The sequence below is a fragment of the Scomber japonicus genome, chromosome 24 (genome assembly GCF_027409825.1).
Source record: "Scomber japonicus isolate fScoJap1 chromosome 24, fScoJap1.pri, whole genome shotgun sequence".
In the NCBI taxonomy this organism is placed as follows: domain Eukaryota; kingdom Metazoa; phylum Chordata; class Actinopteri; order Scombriformes; family Scombridae; genus Scomber; species Scomber japonicus.
Window position 1 is genome coordinate 2,901,725 of NC_070601.1, and position 22,473 is coordinate 2,924,197.

General features: G+C 42.0%; 1 protein-coding gene across 2 annotated transcripts in view; it reads right to left on the reverse strand.

Annotated features, from left to right (window-relative positions):
- Positions 1 to 3,360: 3,360 nt before the first annotated feature.
- The window catches only part of zeb2b (zinc finger E-box binding homeobox 2b), a 94,162-nt gene continuing 75,049 nt past the window's right edge, over positions 3,361 to 22,473 (reverse strand). For both annotated transcript variants that reach the window (XM_053314670.1, XM_053314671.1), the window contains 7 exons: positions 19,897 to 19,965; positions 17,024 to 17,212; positions 15,433 to 15,647; positions 12,279 to 12,387; positions 9,773 to 11,775; positions 7,317 to 7,497; positions 3,361 to 5,407 (listed from right to left, as the gene is read on the reverse strand). In XM_053314670.1, coding sequence (XP_053170645.1) covers positions 4,836 to 5,407; positions 7,317 to 7,497; positions 9,773 to 11,775; positions 12,279 to 12,387; positions 15,433 to 15,647; positions 17,024 to 17,212; positions 19,897 to 19,965 — 3,338 coding nt within the window. In that variant the 3' untranslated portion in view covers positions 3,361 to 4,835. The remainder of the gene's footprint in view (positions 5,408 to 7,316; positions 7,498 to 9,772; positions 11,776 to 12,278; positions 12,388 to 15,432; positions 15,648 to 17,023; positions 17,213 to 19,896; positions 19,966 to 22,473) is intronic.

Sequence of the window (22,473 nt, forward strand, 5' to 3'; positions counted from 1 at the left end):
CTTTTTTCTTCTTCTTCTTCTTTTCCATACTGTAACCCTCACTGTTTCATAAAGCACATTTACATGCTGCTGCTTTTGTGTTTATTATATGAAAGTGGTGTATGAATAAAGTTGACGTGACAGCCTAGGAACACATACAGAATATGACAAACGACTATTTTTTTTTAGATGAATCAAAACAGCAGGTAAAGGAGTGAGATTGAAGATGAATAATACAAGACGGAGGAGTGTTTTTTCAATGCAAACGAGTCGATTTTACTACTAAGTGTATCTGTGGAGGCAGCAGAGTAGCCTGAGGCAAAATGTACACTTAGCTTTGGTCTATACAAGGCCCAGCAGTGAATCATCAGAGCTCAGCTGTCCAAAATACACCACCAATCTGGCCCGGGCATATGGCTGCATGACACTCGTATGAATTACTACTACACACTCGTGTTGTTGTTTTTTCCTCCCTTTTAAATGTTCTATGAGGCCGGCCGTCTCCAAACACTGTTCTACATCAGAGGAGATCAAAATCGGAGAGCTGACGCCGGAGAACAGACACACACACACACATACACACACACACACACACACAAAACAGAAAACACGGGTCTGCATTTTGAACATTTTAGCAAAGGGAAACAGTCTAATCAGGTTTAAACATATTAAAAATCTGTTTGAAAAATGCAAAATGCTTTAAAATTAATATTTACTTTGTGGAAAAGAGCATTCTGGTTAAATCTTTGATGTGTTTAAACATCTAAATTACCCTAACTGAAGACATAAAAATCATATAAATATGTCAAAAAATTGTTTTTCTGCAAATGTCCACATGCTTTAAAAGTGACTGAACATGAGCTTCAGCTGTTGCACATTATTCAGCGTGTTTGGTTTTAAACTGCGGGGACTACCACATGGGTGGAGTTTGTGTCAAAGGACAATAAAAAAAGGAAAGATTAAAAAGATCTGACGGTAGAATCTGTTTTCTGACGCAATGTTTATGAAGAAACTTGTTTACTTTCTGCTCGCCTTGTGTGATGGATGCACTTGAAAACTCGACTTGAGTCAAAACATATTTATGTAAAAGAAAAAATAAAATTACTAAGCGCACAGAAAAAAAATCAATTTCAAGGCATCATCGTTCAGCCTGATTGCAATTAAAAGCCGTCGTCCAGTGAGGCCAGGCTAATAGTTTGAGACAGTATTGATCGGTAAATGTAAAACTAGATTGGATCAACATCAGCATCAGCCAATATTCAAAAGAGTGAGAACGGGAATTCATAGAGACAACGGGAAGATAAACTAAACAGATGACACAGGAGTTGTTATCCATCATCCATCATCCATCTTCATCCTTAGGTGAAAGGAACATTTTTAGAAAGGGTTTAACTTCTTAATTTCACACGTTCTCCTCTACATGATCTAATAAAAGTAATCCTACAGTACAACTCTTATATATCTCTTTTTCTTTCTTGCTTTACTCTGTTTCCTACTTCAGCAATTCCCCCCCCCCCCTCTCTCTCTCTCTCTCTCTCTCTCTCTCTGTGGAGTTGCAGGAATATTTCATCACATCTATCTTGACCTTTGACACTCGTATTAGTTTGCTTGTGAAGTCAGCGACCGGTGAATTCAAACTACTCTTAATAGATGTAAAAAAAAATGTAAAAGTATAGAGGAAGGTTGAAATTTCTCTCTTAATGATGGCGATATACTCTAGAGGTTTCCCCCCTCTTTTTCCTTCCCTGTCTTGACACGCGCTCTCATTTTTTTTTTTTTTTTCTCTTGCATGTGTAATTGTCCAGGCGGTTCACAGCACATTATCAAATTCATCAGCTAATCATTTAAGACCCCCTCTTTTATCTAAGAGATGGTCTGCGAATGATCCGATGGCACGCCGATCGATAGGAAAATCGGAATATGCAAAGCTCGTTCTGATGTTTGGCATCGCTCAACCTTTGGTGCTTTCATCTCGGCCTTTTGATGTTGCTTTTAATCTGCATAACGCAGTGTGAGTGGCTAATGGAGTCGAGAGTCTCCTTCAGTGGAGAGGACTCCGCGGCTGGAGTCCACCTGTCAGGACTGGATAAAGTTTCAAAATGAGATTTGGGATAAGAGAAAGCGTCATGTACGGATGGAGGAATGAAGAGAGTCTGTGGAGCTCAGGGAGAGAAGCACACAAGGAGTGATATTTGCTCTAAGGCTGGAAAAAAAGATTCATTTTTGATTACTCTGTCCATTTTTTTTTGTTTAATAATTGAGTGTTTCATCTTAAAAATGAGGCAACACTGTAAAAAACGTGCCACTTTAATTAGAAATGATATAAAACAAAGTAAAGAAGCAGAATTGAGGAGGTTTGTGTTGCTATTTTTGATGCATAAATGACAATAAATGGAATAACTTGGAATTAAAATGACCTCCAATTAATGTAAATAAATGTTTGTCTATTCCCACAATAATATACAAATACATAAAAAGGGGAATATGTCTATAGTATTATCAAGCTTTTTTCTTATTGTGACTAAATGTCCTGAATCATCTTCAAAAATGCATCAGAAATGTAAAGTTTCATGTTTAAAAAATGCTCAGTAATTCCCTGCTATATGTAGGTATTGCAGTTTTTCATCAAATGCCACTTAAACATTAGGAAATGTTGATTTGTAGGGGACTATTTTCTGTGGCGGATTAATACACTCTTGGTATTCTCGTGAGTTCTTCCTCCAGCAGCAGCAGCAGCAGGAGGATGATGATGTACTCTATGTGGGAACTGAATTAAAATAAACTACCATTTACTAGTATAGTATGGTGAGCTAATTGTTGCTTTTGGTCTTTTTATGAGGTTTGTTGATAATAAGTCAAATGTAGAATATCACCAGTCTCATTCTCGGTTAAAAAAAAGTTCAGGACAAATAGTGAAAAGATGTTGAATGCATGTTGGGCTTTACTTTATCATCTAAATGAGACATAATAAGCTGCAGAGCTGAGGTCAATTCAGTTTGATTGATTTGAAAATGTGACTTGAAAGTGAAATTAACATAATAATGAGCAGCTGTTGAATCGTCCTCAGTGTTTTCTTCACAGACTGGATATGAGAGGAGAAAGATTCCCATTTTTTCTTCTTCTTATTATTTTTTTAAAAGAACATTTAAAGTGACTGGAGCCCCGACGTCGCCGAGCAAACCTTTACAGTGGTGAATAAACATGAAGCGCTGAGGGTTTGGTACTCTGTAATTTGGCTACTTTTATTCGAGCAGGGTCATTTTCAAGAGAAATTACAAATTAAGAATTCAATAATACTTTTACAAAGACATTTCAGGAAAGATTCTTCTTCAGTCATGATATCATACATAGTATTTAACAGTCCCTCTTCATTTTTTTAGCTTAAAAAAAGAAACAAAGAAAGTGGAATTTTTTCAGTCGAAAATACAGTGTTTTCACAATTGTATAAAAGTTCCCAAATTTGGAATTTTCCAGTAACTGGAAAATAAAAGGAAATAAAATAAAATAAGATTAAACTTCGCATTTCACAATGTTTCAAAACACAATAAATGCTCTCTTTACGTAAAATTTGCCCCTATGATCGACACCATGTTCCTTTTTACTAAAATATATCTATATATTGAAGAACTATAGTACTGTACACAACAGTATGAAATAAATAAAATTAGGAAATATAAAATGGGCCACATAAATAATGTTTTTTTTTTTTCAACCTACAAATAAAATGAATGCAATTTTGTTGTTTTTCAAAAATGGTTTGGTGTAATACTGACAAGTTAAAAGAAAAAAAGAAACTGAGAAAACATTGCACAACATAATGTAAACTAAGGAACTGCTGCCTATAGTCTTAATACTGACACGGGTGCTTCAAAGAACAACGGTAAACCATTTTTCATAATACTGAGGCTGGTGGAAAAAAAGTAACCTTCCTTTTACACAATACGAGGGTGGCACTTGCAGAAAACACACAGGTTAAAAGGTTTGCATATAAGGCTTTTTTTTTCTTATCAAAAACACCTTACAAAGGCTTCGTCCTTCATTTTTTTTTTTTTTCCCCCCATACCATCTGTCCATAAACTGTATTTTCCCTTAAAATGAAGGTCTCTTTAAAACTTCATCCTCTTAAGAAAAAAAAAAAAGCTCCTTCATACAGTCTTTTTGTTTAAATTCCTTCATTTGAAGTTGATTCAAGAGGCCTAAAACAGTGTGGCTGGAGATGTTTGTGGCCGGGCAACATGGCAAAACTAAAGACGACACCGTAGGTAGGTAGGTGATAACAAAGGTAATATCGAAGGACTGTAGTGCAGACACTACTGCTCTTTTTCCAACACTGTATAAATATATACATAGGCAATACTTTTTATTATTTTTGTTCATGATTATAGAAGCGGAGTGCAATTTGTACAAGTCACTAGTTGTGCTATAAATACTATGGAACACAGGGGGTTTATTTGAGGAGGTTAGCACCACACATATTTTTAGGCCTTAGTACTGTACATTTTTTGAAATGTATTCATTTATTCATTGTTCGGTTTGCATAATGCAGCTTATTTCACAAACCCATGCCCCCTTCTTCTCTCAACGCCTCCTCCAGATTGATTTTTCAGTCCATGTCTTGTTCGGCAGACATCTTTGCCTCCCCCCTCTCCCGCCTCGCCGAGGAGTCTGTCAAAGAAAGCTTCCCGGAAGCTTCAGGCACGTGCACGTACAGCTTAAAACACGGTGTTTTAAACCGAGCAGGTAAGAATACTGAACCGAAAGAGAGAAACTTAAAACTTTTTTTTTCTTTTTCTTTTTTTTTTGTTTTTGTTTTGTTGTTAAGATGGGAAGCTTTTGAAAATGTCGTCGCCGATCGATTACATGCCGTCCTCCATCGTGTCCTCGTGATCCGATTTGGTTTCCGTTTTGCCGTCCAGCGAGCTATCGTCCATCGAGTGCTCTCCGTTCTCCTCCTCGTCCCTCAACGTGTCCGGGTCCGTGTCCATGCTCTTGCTCTCCTCCTCCTCCTCCTCGAACTCGTCCTCCCTCCGTCCAATCTTCGCATACGTTCCGTCCACTTCCTTCCGTCCCTCTCTGATCCCTCCGTTCACCGCGTCGTGCCTCAGGATGGCCTCGCGCTCGGCCAGCTCCGGGTAACCCTGAGGAGTCATGCCCTGCAAGTATGCCCGGCTCATCAGCAGCTCCGTGGGCTCCAGGTGGCCCTTCTCACGGGCCTCCCTCTCAGCCGCCTCCCGCTCCTCGGCCTCCCGCTTGCAGTAGGAGTAGCGGTGGTTCATGTGCTGCGAGTAGGAGCCCGAGTGGGAGAATCTCTTCCCGCACTTGTCGCACTGGTAAGGCTTCTCCCCCGAGTGCAGTCTGGAGTGCTCGATGAGATGGTGTTTGTGTTTGAAGGCTTTCTTGCAGATCTGGCACTGGTGCGGCCTCTTGCCTGCGGAGACAGAAACAAAAAAAAAAAGAGAACGGGGACGTGAGTCGCTTTGCCTTGGCTTGGTCCTGCTGCTACAACAAATCACACACAAGTCAGAAGAAAAAGTAAAAAACGCTGAGGAAAAACTCTGATGAATTGGATGGTATGGAGCAAAAAATTAAATCACGGAGCATTAAATCCAACTTTGACTTACGACTTAGCGGTATTTGTTTATTCAAACTGAGAGCACAATGAGAAAGTGCACTCGCATTCATGGGCCTACATTATGGAAATTCCCTCCCGTGGTTAAAGCATAGAGAAACTCAACTACAACTATTTATTTTAGGCCTGCGTGCCACAACTGATGAATGCAACATAAATAAACTACTGCAAAGCAAACAAACAGAGAAGGCGCGACAAAGGAGTAAACAAATCTGAGATGAGGCTGGAGGGATTCAGGGGGGGGGCTGGAAGGGGGCTCTGACTCTGAGGGGTTACCCTGCTTATCTCTGAATACAATTCAAGTTCATGGTGACGCCTGGCCCTCCATTAAGTTTTGGGCTGGGGCTCCTTTTCGTCTACCAAATGTGATGGGGAGCGCTTTGTGTGCCAAGGCAAAAACGAGAAACCCAAGCTGACCACAAGGGAAGGGTGAGATAGTTTTATGACACAGGGCCATAAACTGTCTGGCTAAATAAATGTCCTCCAGCTTGTAATGTGGCCACACGGCTGCTGTTACACTTACAGTTTATTCCAAAACACTTGCTGCTTACTAACATATACTTCTAAACTCAGGATTTCCTCTAGGATTTGCAACTTTTTCTTTTTTTTTTCTTTTTCTCTTTTTCAAAAACTTACTACTAATAACTTCACAAAAATCTAACTTTGGCTTAAAACATTTCATTTTGTCGTTCGCTGCTGCTGCTCAGCACGTGTGGAAATATGGCTGCCTGCCTCACACAAATCACATGACTCCCCCTCTGACACAAGTCTACCCGCCAAACAGGCTTTCAAAGTACACTTCGGTCCAACATCTGGCCAGTTCAAACCACACTCCCCTCTACTTCTGAACACATATTATTGTTAAAAACAACACACAGCGACATGGGACATGAAAGCGTCGCATCCAGAGCGGGATGCGGCGGCGGCGGCGTTCTGGAGATAACGCGTCCCCTGTTTTATAAGAGTTCAGCGCACAGTTCTGACGGTGAGCCCTCCCCTCTCTTTTATGTCCGACCAGATAACATGAAGGCTGCATAAAGCACTGAGCGCTCTGCTACAGATAGTGGATAAAATAAATGATGCAACCTAGTGAAAGAGGATCTCTGTATAATAACTATAATGAAAGACTTGTTATCAGTGCTCTGAAGCTTCTGAGCGTTACGCTACTGATGTGATCTATCGCCAATAATGGGGCCGATAAAGGCATTAGAAGCCTTTTGCAGGCTTTATAAGTCTGAAGGTGAATTGATGTGTGTCTTTTTTTAGATAGCAAAAGGGTTAATACAGCGGGATATGATTGGAAAATAAAGAGTACAATCATTTTAAAAGATAGCTGAAGTCTCCCCCTCTTCATGCCTACCTGCATTAATTAAAGATTATACTTTTTTTTACTTTTTTTTTTAATACAGTTTCTTAAATCTCTTAAAAACACAAAACTTTCTTAAAAAAATACATCACATGTTAACAAACCCTGTCAATGAAAAAGCAAGTTAGGTGTTGGTTTACATAATAGATATTTAAATATACAACTTAAGGGTTGGAAAAAAAACAGAGAAGGAAAGAAGGAGGGGGGGAAAAAAGGTTGGGGGGAGGGGGGGGGGGTAACATAAAAAAAAATATATATTCATAGTGATAGGAGTTGGCAACACAAACATTTAAAACATAAAAAAGCATGGGGTTTAAAATAAGGGTCTAGAACAGTATATACCTGTGTGTTCATATTTGTGTCTTAGAAGGGAACTGCTCTTCTGGAATGTTTTGTCGCACAAGTCACACGCGTACATACCACTTTCGGTCTTCTTAATCTTCTTCCGCGACAGACAGGAGTCGGGGTCTGTCATGTCGTCCAGCCCTGACATGTAATCTGGTGTACCGTCGAGCAGGTCCCCCTTTACAAAACAAACAAAACAAGAAAGAAAAAAAAAAGAGAAGAGAAAACGAGAAAAACTAATGAATTTATGGGTGGGATAAGTCGCTAGTTAGCTTGGTTAGCTAGTAAATATACATTTTAAATATGTTACTTTGACCTCTTAAAGTCTACTCTTTTCATTTTGAAGGTTCAAGCTAGCTTCAATTTGTCCCTAAATCCTTGAAAAGTGTTGTAATTCCTAGCTAAGTTGAGCGAGAAGCTATATGCTAATTGCTAAACATGTGTCAAATGCTAACATAAAAACCTTCTCAAGTGGTTTAATACTAAATGTCATTATACTCCAATTACAACAGTATCATAATAAAAGCTATTGGATGCTATCTACTCTGATGTTTTATGTGACTAAATAAAGCTGTAAACTGAGCAGAACAGACCAAACAATCACGCTATAGCTAAGTTGAGCGAGAAGCTATATGCTAATTGCTAAACATGTGTCAAATGCTAACATAAAAACCTCCTCAAGTGGTTTAATACTTGTGTTTTAGGAATAAAAGTCATTATACTCCAATTATAGTATCATAATAAAAGCTATTGGATGCTAAAAAAAATATCTAAGATGTTTTATGTGACTAAATAAAGCTGTAAACTGAGCAGAACAGACCAAACAATCATGCTACTGTGTGTGATATGTTCTCGTACATTTTTCATAACCGGCCGTTGATTTCTTATAAAACTTCCAGCTCTGCGGTAATATCACCCATCTATAACTGACAACGCTCCCCATTATGAAACTCAGCAATAATGGTGTATTCAGTGTGGTCTAATTTTGTACAGGAGTGTTAATTCTGCACAGCCCCCTTTTTAAAAATTCTCTTTTATGATGAAGATTAGTCTTAAACGTGAATTGATGGCGAACAATATTACAGCATCAGAGGAGGCAGAGTGAGCCATTCTTGAGACGGCAAACTCATATAATGATCCAAATCAGAAGGTGCACCTTAATGGCCAATATTGAGCCACCGAAGCTTTCTTTAATGAATATGTGTGTGATAATGTGAGGACAGCACTGCACTGTGTTTTAAGAAGGGACCACTATCACTCTGCAATCAATTTGAACTAAACGCCTGTAGCTGTATTTTTAAAATCTAATTTAATAACTTAGAATAGGAAACATTATTAATACTTTTTTTTTTTTTCATCAAAATGGTTCCCTCTATGTTAAACAGCCTTCAGCATTCAGTGGTAATGAACATGGAGACTGTGCATTATTAATCCACATGTAGAAGCTCATTTTGGATTTGGCTCTCTTTAAAATGCAGCAGAGTTGCGGTGGGAAATTTCAGAGAAGTGCACAGCTCCGGGGCTCACCTTTGTCATTTTTACAAAGGCCTTTCACCCATATTTAATAACAAAATATCTGAGTTCAGGCCAGCGCTGGAAGAGGACTGAAGTCAGGAGCATTAATGTGTTCCACACACAGCAGCAGCAGGAAAATTTACAGTGGAGAGTGGTAACAATTAGACGTTTTGAGGGCCAAAATCGATGCAGTTATTCGAACCTGATGTCTGATATTTTGTCCCAGTGTGTTTGTAACTTTGCCTTTTTTTTTTTAATCTAAAAAAAAAAAAATCCAAACCATGAGGGTTCAGATTCAGGGTGGAAAAGCAGTTTTTTTATACAGTTATTATAAAGAAATTTAAATCCGCAATTGAAAGGAAATAAAAAAAACAATAAATATGATATAGTGCTGTAATTGTGTTTTTTAAAGTCAAACATCAGTTTAATCGATGAATTATGAATCTGCTTTTTTCAAATAGTCAATTGTTTAGTTTATGAACAGCTACCAGAGTCCAAACTGAACCTAAAAATGTATTAAGAATAGTAGAAATCAAAAGACCAAGCAATATAGTGTGGCATTTTTTTCTAGATGAATGACTTAGATGGCTGATAAATTATGAAAATTATTAGTTTTAATTGTTTTTCCACAAGAAAAACCCTAAAGCTGTTGAGAAAAATGGGCTTAATCTGTCTAATTATCATTACTGATATTACACTGTAAACAGATGAACCTATAAAACTCCCTCTTTCCTTCCTGACACTACTAACGATGCCTCATTTGTATCATGGCTGTTTATCTCCATCACCTTTGCCAGTTTCAGTCTACCTCAGGTGAGCGTTCTTCTCTCTCCTGACTCTGAAGTCGTTTTTAATTAGTACAGAAATGAGTTCATGATCATTTTAGAGACTCTGATTGAGCCTGGGGCTTTTTACAAAACCACAGGTGGCTTATTTACCTGGAAACCTGGTTTCCGCTGGTACTTTCTCCTCTGCTGCATCTCGGCAAAGGTAGCTGCCCCTGCTGCGTAAGTGTAGGCCATGTGTGGTAGGAAGCCCATTTGATCCATGCCTGGGTAGTGCCTAAGACCCGGTATGCTGGCCTGCATCGGGGGCATGAATGTGGCAGGTGGGAAAGCGCTCTGAGGTGGAAGTGATGTATACAGGGGTTTGGCAGCAAACGGGTTAATGCCGAAGATGGGGCTAGTGCTTTTTTCAAGGTTTCCATTGTGAGAGACTGAGAACTCCTTCTTGAGATAGGCTAAGTTCAAAGGCTCCTCGAAGTGCTCGCGGGGAGAGGGGACGCTGTTGTGGTCGATGGTAATACTGTTGACTTTAGGTCTGCTTTTGACAGTCAGTGCATGCTTGGGTTCCTTCATGAGTCTCGGCAGAGAGAGGTCCAGCGGCTCAGCCTGCAGGTCTTCTGAAGTCAAGCTGTTTGGAGTGTAGGAGCTGCTGTGAGAGTTTTTGGAAGATGTGGAGGACAGATTTAACGGGGAGGGGGTGTTGCTGCGGGAGTGGTCCAACTTTTCACCCGGGGCTTTGGCGTTGCCGCTATACTGGTGGTTTTTCAAATGTCTGAGTGAGTTGTCACAGTTGTTAACGTTGTTGTGGAGCTCCGCTATGGAGGGGGACGTGATGCGGTCAGTAGGTTTGATAAGAGACACAGGTGACCTAGCTGCCATAGAGTCTTTTGGTGGAGTGTGGTGGTTATTTGTTCCGACAACCATATCCATGTTGTTCCTGTGCTCTAGCGGCGGAGTTCTGGTGCTGCCGTAGTGGTACATCTTTCGCTGCTCGAACCACTCCCTGACAAATTCCTGAGGAAGGCCGACCGCTGTGGAGATCTTGAGCAGCTCCTCCGAGTTGGGCTCCATGTTCATGGCAAAATACGCCTTCAGCACAGACATGTGGTCCCTGTAAGGGTTGATGGGCCCAGTGAGTCCCTTCTCAGACAACATGGAGGAGGTTAAGTGGGTGTTCTTCTCCATGAATATCCCTGGTTTGTTGGGCATCAGATTCTCACTGGGCTGCAGCACGGCTTTGATCTCCTCGTTCATTTTACACAGGTAGCGTTCATGCTGATGCAAGGGTATGGGCCCGGTGAAGGTTTCTTTGCAATATTGGCAAGCATAAGGTGTAAACATGTTGTTTTCCTGCACCTTCTCATCCACACCTCCTTCAAGCATGTGGTTGGATTTCTCTCGTTTGATATTGCTAATCTGTCTCTTTGAGTCTGTCGTCAAGCTCTGGAGGCAGGCTTTGGCTTCGTTCACTTTTTCTAGCGTGTAGTCGATGATGCTTTTGGTGGCGCCGTTGTGATTGACAAGTGGAAGACCGATCTGATGCCCTGCAGATGCCAGCCCCTGTTTCTGCTCTTCAACCTGGGACCCCAGCTCCTTCATGTAGGCCTTGAGCTTGGAGAGCTCCTCCGGCTTGCAGTCCATTTTCTGCCTGCACACAGTGTTGTCCACGATCTGGAGGACCTTCTGCACCTCGCTCAGGTTGTTCATCAGCGGACCCGGGTAGCCCAGGAGCTGTGACTCAAGTCCGGCCATCCCAAGGTGCTGCAGGGGGCTCTGGGCTGAGTTGTGGTGAATCCCCAGTGGGCTATTCCCTCCTACTCCATTCATGAACGGTCCAGGAGCTCCGAATCCGTGCGATGCCATCATCAGCTTGTAGTCGTTGAAGTCGAGCGGCTCCGTCTTTATGTTCAGGTGGTTGTTGTGATCGGGGAGGCCGAGCGGCTTGCCGTTCTCCAGCTTCTGGCGCAGCTGGGTGATGGCAGTGTTGGTGGGTGAGGAGGAGGCTGAGGTGGGGGACGAGCCCGTCTTCATGTTGCTGCGCATCCTGCCGTTGACGGCAATCAGGCCAATGCACTTTTTGCTGCTTATGTGGGAACTGTAGGAGCCAGAGTGGGAGAAACGCTTCTTGCAGTTGGGGCACTCATACGGTTTTTCACCTGGAACAAAAAAGCAATCAAATGATTAAAATAAAGGCAAAGAAATGCAAGAGGAACATGAAATTAAATAAAGTTAAATGAAACACAGCAAAATAATATATCAGGAAAACAATAAATTGTTCCAAATGTACTAAAAGGAAATGAAAGGTCATTATAGAAAAGCAATTAAAAATGAAAGATTTCATCATCTACAGCGTGTTATGTTTTCTGTAAAGTAAGTATTGCACGTTCCTCTCATTCAGATTTTCTGTTGATCAATGGCTATTGTCCCTGACAAATATACAAATAAATTACATTTGTTGACACGCTTCCCAGACATTCGTATTTCTGAGCAAATATTGTTCTTGGCAACAGGATTGATTGTTAACGCAGCAGAGTTCAATGTCCATTAACAGCAGGGAGGGGCCAAAATAAACCTTAAGGAATTTGTGCAGATTCATAGTGTGCTTGAATCATGGTTATGAATATTCAAAGAGCAGGGCAGCATTCGTCTCGCTACTCACCGCTATGAATCCGGAGGTGTTCCTTCAGATGGTGCTTGTATTTGAAGGCCTTGCCACACTCGGTGCATTTGAACTTGCGGTTGCCGGCCGCTTGGTTGAGCAGTTGGTGCTGTGAGAGAGGGAGAGAGAGAGAAAGAGACTCGCATTGAAAAAAAAGAAATCAAAAAAATGCACAAACATCGTGGGGGTGAGAGTTCAGTAAATAATCACAATTGGTCGGCATGACAACAAGCAACAAGCCAAATGGCTCCCGACGCCAACGAAGCATCTTGGCTTTCTACTCCCACCTCCGTTGAGCGACTACAAGCAGCGGCGGCGATAACAGAGAGAATCACATACCTTTTAATTTCCTGGCTCCTCAGCCAAAGGAGGCATGTCTTTAGAATTTGGCAGCCCAGAAAATAGAATAAATGAAAAGAGTCTTTTTTTAGAGCGTTTTCCCTTCATTAGAACCGCTGATCTGATCTACTTTTCATTAATTTGGGGCCTAATCAGTCTAAAAGGTATTCAGAATCATCTCAGAGTGCTGCATACCTGTGTTTGAATTACACTTTGTACGTTTTCTGAAGACTCTAAAATGTCTTACAGTAATTGGGCCTTTAAAATAAATAAATAAAAAAAACCCTCAAATGTCTCTTTAATAATCTTAGGAAGCAGAACAGAGCGTATGCTGTTCAAAAGGTAAACATCAGTTGCAATCCATCAAATTTGCAATTCAAAAAAGGGGGAGCTTGTTCTCTGAAAAGAAAAAGAAACAAAAAAACATCAAAATAATAAAACCAGGCACAACAACAACGCTGGGTGTGTAAACCTGGCTCGTCACTCACCAAACAATTAATTCCAAGTGGGAGGTGAGGACGTTAAATAGTTAGTAAATAATAATATATAAAAAAAAAAAAAAAAGAGACACATTTTCACTGAGCTTGCTAAGGGGGGAAAAACACTCCCTCCTCCCAGTTCAGCCTTGACAAATGCTGGGGTGTGTGCTGACTCTACCCACATTCCTGGGGAGACAGATGGTGGCGCGCAGGACACTGGGAGGACTGGGAGGAATTGTTCAAACAGCCCCAACCTTCAAAGATCAAGCAGGGAGAGTCGGGGGCCCCGCCAAGCGCCGGAGAGGGACCCCACCGCTCGTATGTTGCTGAGTTGCATAAACAAACAGCAACAGCTGCTTCGGTGCCTCCGCCCCCCCCCCCCCCCCCCCACCCACCCACCACCCCAACCCCTCTCCCTCCCTACCTCCACCACCACCACCATCATCCCCTTACTTCCCCCCTGAGGACCCCTGCCCGGTAAAGTTTAGTCTCGCCACCACTGCTAATAAGACACAATTGCTCTGTGCTCTTAATTGTGAATGGCACCGGCAAAATGCTCCATCTCTCCTCCATGGCTCGTTGTGGGTGCGAACGCCACCACTGCTGGTAGTGGGCGGGGACCCGATTGGATGTTTGCATATGTATAACCTCTAATTAGTCATATTTCAGCTAATTGGTTAAGAGGAGGAGGAGTATTAAGGCTTGTAAACATACGAGACAGAACAGCACGGCACATGTTTACCTATCAGGACGTTATTCTTTATGTTAATGTGATTACTGCCGAGCCCCTCCTGAGTTTGTTGCTAATTGCCAAACGTACATTTTCATATAGGTTCATTTTGATTTTCTCTGTCTCGTAAACACTGGAGGAAGTGATTTATCTCACGTCTGCTCTGCTGCTCGCCCTTGAATAAACCAGTGATTGAAAACACAAAGAAAAGAGCGCCACCTATAGAAAATCTCACACTCATATATATATATATAAAAAAAGGAAAAATCTAAGAAGTAAGACATCATCTTGATCTCATCTCAAGGATTACCACTTAAACAATCCAGCTAATTTACAAATCAAGATAACCGGCTTTGCAGAAGGAGCCGCAGCGCTTGAATAGGAGTCTTTGGCCATTGACTCGACTCTGGAGGGGAGCAGCAACAGCATTGTAATATGAGGATTGGGACAGCGGCTCACTCGGCCGGCCCATCTGCTCACGTTTACACCCAGCTGGTAGATCAGGTGAAAGTGCTGGCTGCTGACATCTGATCAAATCAGCCACAGTCTGAGCTTGTCATCCTTGCTTCAGAGAGCACAACACAACACCCACGACCTGGGACTGAACAGGCTACATGATATCATCTGTAACTGGCTGAAAGCTGATTTTTTTTTTTTATAGTACAACTACACTGGAAATTGGTGAGAACATTATCAAAGAGGGGAACACACACAGCTGATACTTTAGTTTGCTAATATAAATGATACATGTTCTTAATCTAGCATTTCTAGGGAGAAATAGTTAATGGTTCTGTTACATTTTAGAGATTAACCTCTGGTCAAAGTTGCATTTTTCTAAAACAAATTCCTCAATTATAATCATCCTTCGGAGCACAAATACAGACCCCATCTACTTTAAAATTTACTGCTCCAATTTTAGTTCACTGAGAAGTTATAATTATCCCCCAATGTGCGAAAACTCTGAAAGCATGCAATTTTTTTTCTTCGCCACAATCTATCTCACCCCACATCTTCAACTTAAAGCTGACAAGCGAGTTAAACACCCGTGACTGCTGGATGTGTTTTCACCTCACAGGACTTTAAGGTGATTCATGCTAACTGCCAGCAGATTCACATTATATTTCAGACGTACAGGATATAAATCGCTCGAGAAAATTCAAGTATACACAGATGTTTTTGCAGTGCATGAAATTAGAAGTGGGGGGTGGGGGAGGTGGGTGGGGTTTGATGGAGTACCACGACTGCAGGCTGCACCAGAACAACATTAAAGGCCAGGAGTGAAGTGAAGTTAAGGAGCTGATAAAAATTTCCAAATTGGAAATTAACACAATCATTCGATCGTGAACACGAGACTGGAAAATCATATCAGGGAGGGCCATCAAAAAACCATTTAGGGCCTCAATTAAAGTTATTACCATTAAAGGATCTGCATCTTCAAAATGCCATGAAAAATTAATAATGATTGCCAATCAGAAAAAATGATCTCTCCTCTCCGAGGGATCAGAGCACATTAGAAATGAAATAGGGGACAGAGAAAGAAAAAGGAGGAGGAGGAAAAATAGAAGGGGAGGGATGAAGAGAAGAGAAAAAAATAAATCCTCCTCACCTGATCCCTCGCAGGCTTGTGTGTGGCCATATGCCGCTCGAGCTGAGTGCGGTAAGCAAACGTGTAGTTGCACAGGGGGCAGGCGAAGTTCTCCTCGTTCTTCTCATGGCGGTACTTGATGTGCTCCTTCAGCGATGTCAAACGCTTGTAGCCCCGGTCGCAGTAGGGGCAGGTCAACAGTTGGGCGAAGGCATCTGGCGTTCCAGGTGGCAGGTCTGCACGAGGAGACAGCGGGAGAAGAGGAGGAGGAGGAGGAGTGGGGGGGGAAGGGGAAGGGAAAGCGGGCCAAAAGGTCAGCGAATCAATGGTAGCTAACGGGCGGGCTGCCCAGAGTGGTATGGGAGTTATCTCTGCAATCTGCTCCACATGAGAGCCACAGTGTCAGGCTGGCATCCGCTGCACTACGACCTCCTCCCGACTCCTCACACACACACACACACACACACACACACACTTGTACAGCACTTGCACACTCACACAATCTCTTTCACAGAGTAACAAACAGGCACATGATACTGTCCACAGACAATCACACACATGTTAAAAAAAACCCTCAAGTTGACAAAGTCGCTGACATACATAATTCGCCATACCTTCCTAATTGCTTTAAAACTACCCTCACTTTTTAATGCTGTTCCCGCTGACACGTTTATAATGTCTGCAGTATGAATCATGAGCCAATTCAAACCCCCCCCTAACCCCCCTGTTTCTTTCCCTCCTGGGAGCTTCAGAGGTGCACTATCTGATTTCAAGCCCCTGCCCAGCTGTTGCTTAAGACTGTAGGTAAACACCAAGGCATCCGGCGAATCTGTGGGACCAACAGCTGCCCGGTCGTGTCAGCGGGAAGAGCTGCTGCTCTGTCCAGACTCCTTTTCTTTCTTTCTTTTTTTTCTAAACCTTAACTCATAGATGGGAGGTTAGCTGAGCATGCATGAGTCTTTCACTGCAGCGAAAGGAGGCCAAGTTGAATGTCAACCCATAAGTTTATATTAAAGGCACAACATTAAGTCTGAAATGGGCTTGAAATTTTTGATACTGGTGCAAGTTTCTGCTCTGATAGCTAAATAAACTGTATTATGTAGAAGTGGAGATAAGATTTTAACTGTTTTAATATCTGTTAGTAGTAGCATGGTAGCTATCATTAGCCTCAAGAGCTAGATTTGCTGTTTCTTGGCAACTTCGCCAATTTCTCCAGGACTGAAATTTGCTTGTAACCCAACTGGCTATCATGGTGACGTAATCATCCAGATTTTAAAGCCTAAATATCAAACATGTTCGAAATTATCAGGGCAAGCCCGATGATTCTGTGAGCCCCTCAGGAGGTTTAAGATTGGATCTGTAAACCTCTCATATTACCAGATAATCTGGGCCAAACCTCTGTCAGGAGAGGTGAATCAGGGATGAATTGGCCCAAAACTCCTGTAGTCTGAGCCTGACTTAAGGATGACTTTTCATTTTGAGTTTTAAATCTTTATGCAGCTCATGTCAGGCTGTAGGGCACCGCATCACCTAAATGACTTCCTTCCTTCCTGCATTCATCTTAATCATAAACTTTCACATCTTCACCTCCGACCTGCACAATGATTCGTACCGTTCTCCTCTGGCCCGGTGGCCTCTGGTGTACCGAGGCGGGACAGTTCCTCTGGGGCTTCTGGGTAAATGATGGCAGTGTCGCCCCGCTGGAGGTACTCTGCGATGCTCACCACGTGGCTGTCACCGTCGTCCAGCTTCCGCTTGGCGAAGAAGTCCTCGAACTCTGAAGTGCAATCGACGCTCTTGACTGAAGAGAGAGAGCAAGAGAGAGAGAGAGAGGGAGGAAGAGGAAGAGTGAGACGGGTGAAGGAGGAGACCGAGAGAGGGGGAGGAATAAATTGGATTCATTTCTTTCCCCAGAGAAATGTCTTACAGGAGGATATTGGGAACATCTTGGTGGAAATGCGATGAGGACAGCCACCCTAAAACATTACAGCCGTGCTTTGGGGAGAATACATCTAAATTACTGGGTTTGCTTGTCACGGCATGCTGGCTAAAATAAGAAATGTAACTTAATACGGCCAAAAGTCGGAGATAAACGCGCTACCATGAGCTGCTGGAGTGCAACGTGTAAAAAAAAAAAAAAAAAAAAAAAAACTTTGCTGACCTAATTTACTCATGACATGAAATCAGATTTTTAAGTTTGAGAAAAAATGAAAAAAAGGAAAACAGACTCATACACATATTATACATACATAAATACACAAGCTTAGGTTAATCAGCACCAGAGCCACGTTTCTTTGTATCGACTTTCACATATAAGGTCAATCAAGAGACTGTGGCTTTTGTTGATTCTGTGTTGAACAGATTACTGGGGCCAAACCACAAACCGGCACACACACACACATATATACACACACACACAGACAGGAAAGAAGAAGAAGAAGAAGAAGAAGAAGAAGAATAAGAGAGACATGCTTTGCCATAGCTGAGCAGAATGTATCTTAAGCCAGCCAAAGTGCTGAGGCCACACAATGCGTTTTCCTCAAATTATTTCCCAGTCCCTTCTCTTCAGGGAAACTCTTAAGCTGCAGTGTGGAGATAGCTGCCTCCAAAAACAAACCGGAGCTAAAAGAAATCAGCAGCCTTCATTAGTCAAGGAGGATGGCCGACTTTCAAAAAAAAAAAGACACACATTCGTTCACACACACACTATGTTTACAACCCGAGGAGATTCTGGAGGATGTTGGGGGCGACGTCGAACCCCACCAAAAAAAACCCTACACAACAACCGAAGTGACGTCTCATCAGACTTCATCCCTAGTGTTAATTAGGCTTTTTAGACTGTGTGAGCCAAGGTGAGGTTTAAAGAGCAATTTGTTCGGCCGTGATGACTTTGCGGTCCAATTTGCGAAAGGTCAAGGTAGTAGATATTCGGTTGTCAAAAATGGCACCGAAATGTCATCGGTGCCAATGGATCGGTTTTTGATAACCATGATAGCATAATTTACAGCGGTCTCATTAGACGGTTTTCTTTGTGGCTTTTTGAGGACCGCTGAGCTAATTGTGCAAGACTTAAGATGTTATTTAAGACTGACTGATGATTGACCGAGAGGTGGGGGGGGGGGGGGGGGGGGGTGCGGCGTATAGTGAAAGCAGTTTTTATTATTATTTTTGGACGTCCGCCTTAAAACCTTCAGAGTAATGAAATGTTGTTTATTTGATATATTTAAGTTTCAGTCAACGCAACTTTTTCTTAACTTTTTTTTTTGGAGTCGTTCTGGATGAAAAATAGCAACGTTTTAAAAAAATAATATTTCTTTAAAGAAAAGAGGAACGACCGACTTTTCCTTCCAGTATAAGAGGAAATCACCTGGATCAAAGTGTGCTTTGGCACCGAGGACGTGATCAAACTGCTCTATGTCTTTAAATGAAATCACATGTGATCTAGTGGCGGTGGAGCTTCCACAGCAGTGCCACAGTATTGTTTCCAAAACCCCTTTAAGCAGTCAAAATGGAAAACATTTGCTGTGCTTCAATTTTGCAGAAAAAGAAAAGGAGAAAAAAATAAAGTGAAGAAGAAAGTAAGAGTAATTAAAGCTGATGGGGAGGGTTTTTTTCGAGGGAGGGCTTGTGTGGCGTTCTGTGTGAGGGGGGTGGAGGGAGGGGGGGGGGGGGGGGGTTTGGTTTATCATAACAGTATCCGGGGCCAATTGTCAGGGTGGCCAGGATGATATCATGGAAGGGAGGAGTGTGCGGCTACAAATCAAGCTTTTGGTGGCTTAATGAATAATGGCAGGTAGGGTTCGGTTCCTCCAGGAGAGAGGCAATGGTACACAAACACACACACACACACACAGACACACACACACACACACACACACATAGACACAGACACACACACACAGACATGCTAAGAAACAGGGAACTCAATATGTGTAATCAAATATTTAAGAAAAATAAATAAATTAAATCACGTTAACCACCTATAAACATAAACATACAAAGATTTGTCTTAGTGGTTATGGAGTCAGAAGGACGGATTTCCCTTTAATTACAGCTCATAGTTAGTGGATATGATTGCCCCCCCTTCCCCCCTCCCTCCCTTTCTCCTCCTCTAGTCCATTTTAAATCTACCGTTGTTTGACATGCAATTCAGTAATTGTGACAAGTTTATTATTAGTTTGCCAGCTCCTCTTTGTGGTTTACTGTCAATTTTTCCCCCTCTAAAAAAAACATGATTTAAAAAACCCCAAAATCTGAGCAGGAAAAGTCAAATCTTTGAACTGGAAACAACCTCTAGATGGCTATAACCTCACGTGTAGACATTGCTTTCTTTTAAAGGGTTACAGGCGTTGTTACTTAGGTAACAGCAAAGAAAGGAAGAGAGAGAAAGAGAGAGAGAGAGAGAGAGAGAGAGAAAGACCAACTGACACTTATTCAACTCACATAAAAAGAAGAAACAAATTTAACATCTTTCAGTTGACTCACCTGTACCGTTTCCAACTGCCTGCAAAGTGGTATCAGGCCCCAGGGTGTCAAAATCATCTTTTATTTCATCTGCAGAGAAACAGAGGAAGAAGAAGGAGAAAAAGGGGTAGAGAGAGAGAGGGGTAGAGGAGAAAGAGAAGGAGGGGGTGAGTACCTCAGTGTACCATGCAAACCAACAAACGCAATGACAATGAGGCCTTTAAGAAGAAGGTATGGAGAAAGCAATAAAGGCACCGCTGTGCATCGCAGCGCGCCTCGGCTTTGTTCAGCATGCTTAATGAATGCTATCATCCGGGCCAGACAGTGACTTATTTACCTTTAACATGACAACAAGCGGCAGGGGAGGCAAAGAAAGCTTCAATCGTCAAACAGAGCGATTAAATACAACACGCAGCACATCCACCTGAGCAATCATATAGAGCTCCAGCCAACACGCAGGCTGAGCTTATTACTCCCTGGCTGTGACGCCGTTGCAATCCTCTGCATGCAGGATCACGCTTGTTTTATCATATGTCATTTGGTGGGATGCTTTTATCCAAAGCTGCTGCTGCTGCTGCTGCTTGTGTTGCTCCTGCTTGTGCTGCTTCTTGGGAGTATTGTGAGCGCACACGTTTTTTTGATTCCCCCCACAAAATGCTGGCACAGAGTTAGTGCCTTGCTCTAACTAAAAAGAATACAACCCTTCAACCACAAATTAAGAGTTTTAGTTGCACAAACATTTCTTAGGGGCAGAGCTGCTCTGGAAGGCAGAAATAACCTCATTGGTAGGGGTAAACCTCAGGTAGGCGGAGCTATAGAATTAATGTTTGCTGGTGGAGAATGTTGAGACAGGATGAAGCTATTATTTGAAGCATTTTCACTGATGATACTATAAAGTGAAAAGTGCATTTTAAGTTTAGTTTGAACTTCAGATATTTAAAAAAGCATCACCCATGCATGCAATGATTTGGCTGTTTTGAAGCTTATTGGACGACGTTAGCAATCTTTATTCTGAATGTAGAGCTTTCACAACAATGTAAGATCATTCAGGTGCAAGGCATGGCTGAAGTATTGGAGATAAACTCTTAAAAGTGGGGCCTAATTTGGTTATAACATAGTAAAATGTTAGTTTGAGATGATGCATAGTGAAAATGTCCTATAAAGCTTTATATATTTATGTTTTCTGGCCCTCAACATTTATTTGCATCAACCAATAACATTATTTCCGCCCCTGTCCCTGCAGAAAAATGTTTAAATAACTAAACCTCCAGGACAGGAGCGCCGGTTTAAACAGAACAGGTTCTTACTGCCAATCAGGATAATGGCGTCCGGTCTGTGCAGACGGGCAGATATTGCCCTGGCACAGGTAAGGCGGCTGTAAATAAACAGCAGATTGACGGCGCTCATAAACAAACTCTCATCTGACATATTCAATCCCTCCACGGTCGACAGGAGGACACTGACTGGACAATCAGCTTAAAGAGTCTCTCCTCCCCGGTCCCCGGTCCCTCCTTCCTGCCTCTGTCTGTAAAAATTAAATCAAGGTGCTTCCGAGAACATGGAGGCTTTGTGTTTTAAAAAAAAAAAAAAAAAAAAAGAAGAAGAAGAAAGAAAGAAAACCTGCTTTGTGTGCCTCACCCGCATCTGTTCTTGCTCTGCTTCTCCTGCAAGGACGTCACAAGTGTTGCATTGTCAAGATTTTTTATTTTTTCCACCACCCCACAGCAGGATCTGATGTATCTGACTCTCCCTTGGCTATTAAACCAGGATGAGCGCCTACATTAGAGAAACCTGGCTGAGATGTTAAGAGGAAAAGGTGGTGGGTGTATTGTTGATGATAATATTATCCTGCTTACGTTAACTCTACACAAAGAGCCAGAGGCCAAAAAAATGAGGTTTTATATTTAGTTGAAAACAATGAGTTTAATAGTTGTGGGTGATTTTTTCTGAGGGCTTGAAAAATGCAGAGGTTTTTGAAATTAAAGATTTGACTTGTGCGGTTAAATGATAAACACTCCTGTCAATGGCTTCAGAGGGTAATGACAGACTCTTTTTGGAGCGTTATGCCCTAGTTTAACTTTTCCCTTTCTAGGATTTTTTTTTTTCTTCTTCTATACATTCGATTGCACGTCTGCCAAACGGCATCGAAAACCACAGGCGCAGTATGAGAAAATAAATGGGTTTTAAACAACATAAATTAAGCTGTGACAAAACAAAAACAGATAAAAAAAAAGAACCTCCACCACAGATTAAAATATACCCACAAGTATCAGATTTCAGCTTGTATGAAAACTTCACCCCCTCCTCTTTTAGCACTGAACACTGGTCAAAACTCCCTCACATTTCTGTGTCCTCGTAGGCACCGTGTTTGCTTTGGGTAATCAAATTTGGCTGCATACTTTTGGTCTGACGCAAGGGGATGACCGGTGGGATTTACTGGCCCTCCACTCTCCCCTATTTACCTTGGAAAACTTTTGTTATCTGTGGTCTGAAGGGAGGGAACGGCTGCTTCCAGTAGGAGGTAGGCTAATACCACATACACCTCGCTGCTATGGTCTCTGGCACACATGCATGCATCCATCCATGCCAGTCCTGAGC